We start from the raw sequence: 11092 nt of genomic DNA, 5'->3' as shown, positions 1-11092 counted from the left end.
ATAGCTTATACTGTATATTAATACTTTTTCATTGGATAAATGATTTTTTGCACTTTCAATAATTCTAAATTGCTGTCATGTAAGAAAGACTACAAACCTACACACATTGGGATTCTTAAAAGCATTTAAACAGTCAATTTACATTAGTTTTATAAGAAAATAAATGCTAAAAAAAATAATAAAATACCATCATAAAACTACATCTAAAAACTAACACAGCACCCCTATCTAACAATAACAGATTTAATGCTTAGAGATCAACCTTTGCTCACTGGGATGAATTATATATTTTTTTGGGAAAAAATTTGTTTGATTTAGGAACTGCTAACCTTGAAAATTTTCAATTTTCATTCAGCTAGATATATATATAATTGATTCTGCATTAGACTCGCTGTGACTTAAATGTCAAATTTTGTATTTCGGAGTTTTAATTTATTTCTCAAAAACTTGCTTAGCAATTAAATAATTCTTTTTTTTTTAAACTCATTGCATAGCTCTACTTTCACGCTAATATCGGTTACATTAATGTACAAAAAATAGTTACCTACACCACTGGGATTAGGTACTGTACAACCAAAGCCATAACATACATTTTTTTTCCTTTTTCATGTTTTTTGTACGAACGACTTATGACAAATGCAGCTATTGGCTTGGCCGGGGGTGAGATGAACCTGCCTGTGAATGTGGATTGTATTGTCTTGGGTCTGGAGGAGGCATCATATATGAGGTTGCTGGGAAAATAGAATGGGGATATGGAATTAAGTTGGCCATTGCCATTTGTGGAGTTGGAACCATGTTTGGTGGTAATTGTGGCTGTGAATGGGATGGAACTCTCTCATTTGATTGATCACCTGATGAGTGTTGTGGCACATTGTGGGGAGACTTCTGGGCAGATGATTCCTCTGAACTGCTGTGACCTGGGAAAGAGTGGTGGTTTTGTCTATTCTGTTCTTGGCTGCCTTGGTATCTACCTTGTTCTGATCCTCCTGCACATCTATTATTTCTTTGCTCCTGTTCGTTTCTTTCTTGTGCTACCCTGTCTTGTACCATACTTCTCTCCTGGCTCACACTATCCATGCTCAGTCTTCTGTCTTGGCCCACTCTGTCAATTCCCATCCCCCTGTTCTGCTCCATTATGTCTTGTACTATTTCTCTATTTCCGCCCTCGCCGTGCTGTTCTCGATTCAGGTTAAGATTACTAGGAATCAGGTCATCACGTTCTTCTTTAACTAGCCGCTTAGCTTGCTGTAAAACAATTCTAGGATCAGGCACATCTTTATGGCACTTCATGTGAGAAATAAGTGTTGCCATCTCTCTGAAATGTTTTCTACATTCAGGATGCGGACAGGCGTAAGGCTTGTCTCCCAAATGTGTTCTAAAGTGCTGGTCGAGGATGGCTTTTTGCCGGAACTGTTTCCCACATTCCATACATGCATATGGCTTTTCTCCGGTGTGAATACGCAAGTGCTGATTTAATATCGTTCTCTGTCTAAAAGTTTTATCACAAAATGCACATTCGTAAGGTTTTTCTCCAGTGTGAATACGAAGGTGCTGCTGAAGGTGAGTTGGTTGCCGAAATAGTTTTCCACAGTCTGGACACACATAGGGGCGATCACTACTGTGCGTTCTCTCGTGCTGCACAAGCCCACCTTTCAGCTTGAATGACTTTCCGCACAAATTGCACTTGAATGGCTTGCTCTCTTCGTCATCTGCATCATCAGAGTGATTCATGGGAGGATGGGTTATTGGGATCATTGTTGGTAAACCCTGCAATTAAGTATGATAAATACATAAACTGTACATTGATATTTTAAATATTATTACAGTATAATATAGGTTGACTACTTTAATAATTTACTTTGGAGTGTCATTACTCCATGCTAAAAACTTAAAATTTATTCTGAGGTTCAAGATATGATATAACTTCTAAGAACTAAAATTGATATTTCAGTAGTTCATACGCAATCGTAAATTAATATTAATCATAAACATACAAACAATTTTAAAATAATTTTCAACTACAATTTTCCACAAAGGATATAATATAAAATAAACGATACACACAATGCCCCAAAGGAAATTCTTACAATAATAAGGATTTGAAGAAGATTTTTTTAGCATTTGTCACTATCTAATGGGCCAGTTTTCTTTTCATAATAGAAAAAAAAAAAAAACTGGAAATTACAGTAATTAACTAACATATTTTAAAGAATTTTTCTTTGCATGGAACACATTATTTACTAGAAATATAAGGTTGAACTGAAATGGCCAATATTTCCAGCAATGAAAATAAGGATATTGATGACCCAAGACTTGAGACTAATTTTACCCCACTAAAAATCTTAAACTACAGTATAAATCTTTATAAAGTGGATGCTCTAACTAAAATTGCGCATAAGATTTCTCAATAAGTTGAGACTGGAAACTTGATAGCATGCTTTAAAAATAACTTTAAACTAACAAACCAATAAATTCTGCACAAATCATGCATAAAAGAAACTCAAAGTTTTGCTCACCATCCACATCTCTTGAAAAATATTCCAGACAAAAACCCATAAAGAGAAATAATTGAAAAATAATACTGGGTTAAAGTACTAAACATTTACATACCGTAGCTGTTGTCCAGTTTTTCCTTGGCCTTCCTCTGGATTGATATGAATACATAACAGGACCGGCAAGCTGTTCAGGAGGTGGGTACTTTCCAGAGATCCTGAAAAATTCAGGCCTAAAAATTATGATTTTTCTATATCACAATCTAGATGCAGCATTTATATGTTTATTCTTGGTTTATTCAAAGAACTGAACACATTGAAAACATCACCTAATGCAATCAGGTTTCTTTGGTCTAAGACTTTGCAGCCAGATACATGAAGAAAGGCTTGACAAGGCTACTGCATACTTAAAGTGATAGCATTGAATGATTATGCCTTTTCTTTGAGTATAATGGGTTCCTCAAGTATACAAATCATAGCTACAATTAGAACAATTTTTACAAACTTATCAAATTTGGATGTTGAGCATATGAAGCCTGCAACTACACTCTTAGTTCTTACACCAAAGAAAACTTGAAACTGTTCAGTTCCCTTTGCATTAGCGTACTCACTTTCTGGCCTTGAAATCCAGAGCGCTGGGTCCTGGAATGCCCAAAATCATTTCGGTTGGTGAATCAAGGGTGTGTACCTCTCCTTTTATCGACTCCGGTAAAACGGGCCGTTTTAAAGGAGGACTTTCAGATCGTTGGAAGCCCTGAGGCTGATAAGGGTCACCAAGAGCCACAGACGATGTCGACGAAGAGGATGAAGATGGACCAAGAGATCCAGAGGAGGCAGATTGGGCATTAGAAGCTGATGTTATGGGGGATGATACAGAAGTAGGTGAGGATATGTGACTTGTCTTTGATGCATCGCTGCTAGGAGTCGTCGGAGCACTAGTAGTTGTGGGCGTTTTTACAACAGGGGAAAGGTTTTGATAGACAGAGGCCGGGTTAGATTGTGCTGGGTTTTGAGAATTTTGGGACGGGGTGTGTTGGGACGAGGTGGGAGAGTGATGAGGAGGCAACATGTGGGGGGGATATGGACCTCCTCCGGACGTTGGTGCCCATGGAGGAAGGTAGCTCATGTTACCACCAGGACCTGAAGAAAGAAACAAGACCATGTAATATCTACGCAGTGATGTACGTTGCATGCTTAGCAATATCAAAATAATTCTTTTTATGTATGTGCATCCTCCTTATTTAAAAATAACAATGAATAGTACACTTCCATTATATATCATTATTACAATACAGTATTGCCAAAATTATTGTAAACTTGGGCAAAAATCATATAAATTGTCATTAATTTCCCACAGGAAATTTCTCAATGTACGAGTACCTGGATCACTTTGTAAAAACTAGTTATAGATATAAAACTGAAAAGACAAAAAACTACAGATGGTACTAGATGGAATACTGTCTACAATATAAATGCAACTTACCAGTACTTTTAAAAGTAGAAAAATTCCAAAAATTAAATTACTACTGTATAGGCAATTAATAAAAAAAGCCTCATATTTTATAACAAATTATATGTCCTTAACTTTTAGACATGATTAAAAAATAAACATTTTAAAAACCTGTAACTTACTGTCACGATACCTCACAGTTACATAATTATTTTGCAATACTAAATGCATGTCTGAAGTGATATTCAAATTTTCATCTTGAAAATTATAATTTCTATAATTCCCAATTTGGAAGGTAATAGACTTAACATCTACCTGTATTAAAAGAAGAATATCAGAGCTTCCATGTGTCTCTGCTAATTTAAAGTGATCCTACACGACTTATATTCATGAATCAACATATCTGAAAGTTTCACTTTTAATCTATGCTCTGCAAAAATGCACGTGAAACATGTAAGAGTCCTGGTATTCTTGTAAGTCACTTAATCCAATAACAGCATGTATGTATGTCGTTTGACTTGGGCTTGGCCACTTGAATCAAAGCGTTGGGATAACATTCCAAGGGCCCAAAGAGAGGATTTGACCTTAAAGACTTAAAAAAAGGAGGATCTAAAATGCCTACATAATCTCCAGTTGTATAACAGCAGTTTTAAAATTAACTTGACCAAGGTTTCCACTCATAAGGGAAAGAAAGAAAATACGATAAAATACAATGAGGGGAATAAAATGTTTTTTTCTACTTTGGGAAAAGATTGTATTAATATAATACTAAAAGCAAAATGGGGGATGCAACTTATGGACTTAATTTGTTCTAACCTTTATCAGATGAAATATAGCGATGGCTTGCTAAGAATAAACTTTTTGCAAAGTATTTTTGATTTTTTTCCCAACTGGAACTCATTGTGATACTGAAACAGATAAGAATGAATTTGATAATACAATTTTGTAACTCATCTAAAAAATAAAAATACTACAGCATCCAATAATGTACAAACTTAGAATAAGATGTTCTAATGTTGTACTGGTACTCTATGACTATACTGCGAGTACTGTATAATAGCAAATTACTCGGCCAATACCACAACAGAAATGAATCCTTACAGAACCCCTACTTCATTCAACACATGCTCAAGAAAGCCAGCTGGCTATTAAACTAATGATAGATAATAGATACTCGACAAAAAATTCAACTTATAAAATTTAGAAAAACCTTACCTATGACTTTAATATAAGGAAAGTTTATTCTTAGCTATTTCTCTTTTGAGAATTTATTATGGTCATTTTAAGATTTTTTTCTATAACAATAATGAAACAAATTTGGACTTCTACCAACTGAGGTAAAATCTGTCTTGTGCAAACTTCATAATTTATGCAAAGGTCGGTTGCATTACCATATTCAAGAGCAGCGCAATGCTTCAAAAGCATCTATGTGCTTCATAATCATTTTACCATTGTACTTACAATTTCCAAAGCAAGTTAAATTCTGTACAATTTGATAATGCAGTAGCTATTAGTTATGATGTGCAATTTTATAGAAATTATAGTTTTATATACTGTATAGATAAGAATAAGAGTAATTAAAAACCACATATAAACAAGTTCACAACAAACCATAATGTACAATCATACAATACAATCAAATATGATAGTTAAATAAAACTTTACCTCTTTTAAAATTCTACACACAAAAAAATTGCACAAAATTGAAAATAAAGAAAATATAATTTGAAATTAAAAGTGCAAATACAAATTCATACAAAAGGATAATGTTTTTTTCTCCATTGCATTACAGTACTGAATTTTCCCCCACTTGATTGATATTACTGTATCTAAATTAAAATTCTGAGCATTTAAAGAATGATTAAGAATATTATAAAATTCATCTTTTTTTGTAAAGCCCATCTCCTTGTTATAAGAATCCTACATCATCTTAAATCTAATAACTGTTTGAGAAATTTTCTCAACTTTTCACGTATCCTCAAAAGGCCAATGTAAAACTAAAAGTACTTTCTTATCCTGAAGGGTCATTTACACAATCTAGTTCAGAAAGCATTGACAATATAATTTACACAGACTGTACTAAAGAGTTATACCTATGTTAAACACCCCAAAACATGAAAAATTTGGTGACAACAAAAATTTTCTAAAATTTTTCACCCTAAGAGATTCAACAAAAATTTTGGAGGGAAAATTTCAAAGAACCTGTATGACCCGAGGCAACGAACTTGAAATAATTTTCGCATAGTTCTTGCCCAGTTCAGACCCCAAAGCGGTGTTCCATTAACTTTTTTGCTAATTTTATCTTGGTGAACATTTTTCTTTATCCATACACAATGGTAAAGGAGGATGTCTCCAGAGAAGTGTTAAAAGAAATGATGGTAATAGCGAGCAGAATAAGCAATTTCATAATGATGATGCATCAAGTCATTTCAGGAGCATCTTAAAATAGATAAAAAAAAACAATCCTCTTTTGATCTCTTGACAAAAACCTACAAGGGCAGTTACCCATTTTTATGGAAGGGAAACTCTTCTTCCAAGGAACCCTAATGCCTACTCCTCACCTCCATCCACTTACTACAGGTAAAGAGAAGTTAAAACTTCATTTTGTTCCTATTATTCATTTATTTTCTATTATTCATTTATTTTATTAAAACTTTTTTTTGTTTCTTAGTATGCTTTTATGTTCTGTACAGCATTTTCATATATTTATTCTTAAACAGTTCATAACATGAAGCATCCTTGGGTGGAGAACCAATTAATGCCATTTCCATTCATTCTCATGGGACAAATTTAAGCACTGTTTTGGAATTAATCATGTTCGATCTCCAAGGTACCACTATACTAATTTCATAAGTATATTTTTACAGGATGTTCTTGTAGCTGACTTTAAACATAATGAGACACAAGGCAAGTTGAAAGCTAAATTATTCAATTAATGGGAGGTTACAAGTGAATTGCGCTGGAAGGTTTTTTTTTTTTATATTTGGAAGCTTTGTTTGTTGATGGAGTGGTGAGAGGTGAATGCTCGAGTGCTTGGTCGGGGATTGAAACTGATAGACGACCATGATCATGACCGGAAGGTAAATCAGTTGTTGTTTGTGGATGATACTGTACTGGTTGCAGACTCAAAAGAGAAGCTTGGTCAATTAGTGACAGTTTAGTTTATAAGGGTATTTGAGAGAAGGAAGTTGAGAGTTAATGTGGGTAAGAGTAAGGGAGAATGGTGCAAGGTTGAATGTCATGTTAAATGGAGTTACTTGAGGAAGTAGATCAGTTTAAGTACTTGGGGGTTTATTGTTGCAGCAAATGGTGGAGTAAAAGCAGATGGCAGATGTGGGAGTGAATGAAGGATGCAAAGTGTTGGGGGGTAGTGAAGGGAGTCATAAACAATGGAGAGTTAGGCATGAATGTAGAGTTCTGTATGAGAAAGTGATTGTACCAACTGTGATGTATGGATCAGAGTTGAGGGTAATGAAAGTGACTGAGAAATTAAATGTGTTTGAAGAGTATGGCTGGTGTATCTTGATTAAATAGGGTTAGGAATGAAGTAGTCAAGGTGAAAACAGATGTAATAAATGATGTAGCATCTAGGGTGGATATGAATATGTTGTGGTAGTTTGGCCATGTCGAGAGAATGGAAAACGGCTGTCTGCTGAAGAAGGTGATGAATGTGAGAGTCGATGGGAGAAGTACAAGAGGAAGGCCAAAGTTTGGGTTGGTGGATGGAGTGAAGAAAGCTCTAGGTGACGGGAGGATAGATGTAAGAGAGCGTGCTAGAAATAGGAATGAATGGCGAGCAATTGTGACACATTTCCGGTAGGCCCTGCTACTACCTCCGGTTGCATTGATGACCGCGGAGGTAGCAGCAGTAGGGGATTTACTGCATGAAACTTCATCTGTGGTGGATAACAGGGAAAAGTGGGCTGTGGCACCCTAGCAGTAACAGCTAAACTCGGCTGATTCCCTCAACAGGCTATGAGAAGAGGAGGGAGGAAAGGTCCCCTTTTGTTCATTTATTAGATGTCAGCTACTCTCCAAAATTGGGGGATGTGCCTTGTTAAACAGATAGATAGATAGAGACAATTAAGAAAACGTGAAAAATCCAAATGAAAGACATAGCACTATTCTTAAGGAGAGTTGGTATTTCCTGTAGAAGATATTTAAATTACTGTATAGTATTGCCGTACTTTGCCTTCTTTTTTTTCTAATTAACACCATATTTCTTCCTCCAGAAGCAGATATGAGCTCCGTAATAAGAATTCTATTAACTATTAATCTTTACTAATGTGAAAATTCATATGTGCGATTAATTTTACCTTTTAGAAGGAAATGTAATAACCACTATTGCACATGCATTTTGGATATCCAGTAGTAATGTCCATGACTATCAGCCATGAATAAATTCTTAAAGAAATTTACATACCAAGCACTAAAAAAGTTTTCACTGTACAGTACTGCATATGACAAAGCATTAGTTTATCTACAGAAGACAGTGCAGATTAGCAATACAGTACTGACAAAAGGAATGCATAGTGGAAAAAATTAGGTGGATGGGGACATGAAAACTCATCAGTGGAATGATGAAAACGGGCTGTACTTTACTAATGTAAATCACTATACAGTTCATAGAAATAAATTTTAAAAAATAACTGCAAAAATTGCATTTTTAAATATTGTTCTCCTGTCTGGCATTTTGCTGCAGACTCTCTTCTTAAATATGGACAAAAACTTGTGATCCATTGAATTCCTTATCCATGATATGGATATTAATCTCTGCCGCCATCATTCAGTTAGTTCTATGTGCCTGTACTTATTGCTGGGTATGCAGTTGATTTTAGTCTTGCCTTCTCCAACATAAGGCTAAATATTTCAAAGTATTCTACAAATTTTATCCATTTGTGACCAGATTGCGGAAGGACCTTCCCAATCTGATAGTTGAATTGATGAAACTTTAGAGGTTCAAACTTGCTGCAAATGTTTTCCTGTTGAACTGTTGGACACTGGTTTCATTTCATAGTTTATATAAGACTTGTCTATGTTGTTACTGATCATAATATACATACAATATATCTTTGAGGGATCTATATAACATATCTTTTATCCCTCACCTTCAGCTTATTCTTTGCTGTACTAATCTGTTTCCTTAATGTAAAAGGCAGCTTTCCTTGCTTGAGCCCTTGGCCTTGGGCATTGCAGCTTGGCTAGGAATATTATTACTAATTATATTTGTGAGCTCTACAGAGTGCAAATAATGTATGGGGAATTTACCCAAAGGTTATATTAGCCTTATGTTCTAGGCCTTATCTCAATAAGGATATCCATCAAAGAATGGTTTTCATCAAATATGAGGAAACCAAACCTACAACTTTAATTGAGGTGAACATTTCTACTGCTGGGTTTTGGTTCGAGACCCACAGCCACAAGATCTCTCTGATGCCTCTTGTTGCTATACTAGTTTTGTCTACACCCAGGACCCAATGTCTATGCTGGAAAATTTTAATTCAAATTTAATTCTTACATTCTTTAAATTCTTTATTACAATAGGCAACATATTAGTTATCTACTTAAAATAACCAAGCATATGATCTTCAGGATAGATTAGCAGTATGTGAGAGCTCTTTGACAGCAATGGTCCCATTCCTCTATTTTTAAAAAACTCACATCATAACTATCTCACTCACTTTAGTCAGAATAAAATGGGGATGGACTGTTCCAAAAACTCCCAAAAATTGTAGCATGGTATTGTAACTTATCATGCATGACCTCAAAACCTGATAATTTTTACAATCATTATCATCATAGTCTCCAATGCCTATTGATACAAAGGTCCTCGGTTATATTTCGCCAGCCGTCTCTATCTTGAACTTTGAAATTGGCACTTCTCCCTTCATCATACCTTACTCCACACTTCATAGTCGTCAGCCATGTAGGCCTGGGACGAAATTTCAACTCTTCCAGTGCCTTTGGAGTCTAGTTAAAAGTTTGGTGAACTAATATCTTGGGGAGTGTGAAGAGCATGCCCAAACCATCTCATGAAAACCCCCGCTCTGATACACGTGTTGGTGATATGACTAAAAATCAGGAGTATTATTCAGACATTTCTTTCAGGTAACTTATAAGAATTCAGTAAATTGCTGATTTTACTGAATTCTTGCAATAGTTACCAATAAGAAGTTGCTGAAGAATACCCCTGATATTTAGTCATATCACCAACCCCTGTATTAGAGGAGTTTTCATGAGGTGCTGGTGTTTGATGCCTAGCATGGCATCCTGATAACTTTTCTTTATAAAGTATAAATGAATAAAACCTTGATCTTACATAAGTGCAACACTTATAGATATTGTCACAAGCAAAGACAAAGATTCATATTTAAGTATCTTTCCAACAACTTATACCGAGACAAATGCATTGGATTTATGAATTTTGGCTATTTACATAAGGGCTGGGGCCTGTGAGACCATTCAGCACCCAAAGGCAACTGGGGAAAGCCCTACAGTTATACTATAAAGTAAAAGTTAGAGTCTGGACAACATGTAATGAAGAGAGTGGGATCGTGGATAAAGTAAAGATATATACATCAAGTGCAACTAGGGACAAACAAAGGCTACTAAGACCCTTACGTAACTCCAACAGAGCACTGGATGAGGTGCACTGATTGAATTTCCCCACAATGGGACCAAGATAAAATCTACTAAAATGATAAGTCGAGATACTAAAACTCGGTTGGTTTTTCATGAAGAAAAGGGAGTTGTATCAAGATTAACTACAAGACTAGAATAACATACTTTACTACAACTTGCAAAGATAATGCAAATTAGCTACTTAAAACTAGAGAAATGTCTCGATGGCATGTTACAACAGAGGCAAATAACTGTCATAGATGCTCTTAGATTAGAAGAGAAGCAGCAATAGTGAATCCTATTAAATAACTTCAAGTCAAGAGCATGAAATATCAAAAGACAACTCGGCCAAATTTCATGTGGTTCCCATATCCTCTACTCTCAAACCTACATTGGATGATTTTTTTAAAAGATACTTTACTTTACTGTAAGTTGTTACGATATCTTCTTTGTAACTCAAGTTGTAAGTTCTTCCTCTGGCAGGTTTCATGTGGTCTTATAGTCACATACAATAGCTATAGACCACTGT

At 35.2% G+C, this 11092-nt stretch overlaps 1 protein-coding gene across 6 annotated transcripts in view; it reads right to left on the bottom strand.

Moving 5' to 3' along the window:
- The window catches only part of LOC137656854 (uncharacterized), a 14344-nt gene continuing 3252 nt past the window's right edge, over positions 1-11092 (bottom strand). Inside the window, exons 2-6 of one of the 6 annotated variants that reach the window (XM_068391212.1) lie at positions 10985-11092; positions 4759-4850; positions 3104-3632; positions 2611-2725; positions 1-1767 (exon numbers count right to left, since the gene is read on the bottom strand). The exon at positions 10985-11092 is cut by the window's right edge and continues 45 nt beyond it. In XM_068391212.1, the coding sequence (XP_068247313.1) occupies positions 643-1767; positions 2611-2725; positions 3104-3632; positions 4759-4843 (1854 nt within the window). In that variant the 5' untranslated portion in view covers positions 4844-4850; positions 10985-11092 and the 3' untranslated portion in view covers positions 1-642. The remainder of the gene's footprint in view (positions 1768-2610; positions 2726-3103; positions 3633-4758; positions 4851-10984) is intronic. The other 5 variants (XM_068391213.1, XM_068391210.1, XM_068391211.1 and 2 more) reach the window with 5 other exon arrangements.

The sequence above is a fragment of the Palaemon carinicauda genome, chromosome 17 (genome assembly GCF_036898095.1).
Source record: "Palaemon carinicauda isolate YSFRI2023 chromosome 17, ASM3689809v2, whole genome shotgun sequence".
Classification (NCBI taxonomy): Eukaryota; Metazoa; Arthropoda; class Malacostraca; order Decapoda; family Palaemonidae; genus Palaemon; species Palaemon carinicauda.
The sequence above is the reverse complement of the archived record's forward strand: the minus strand, read 5'-3'. Positions and strand labels throughout refer to the sequence as shown.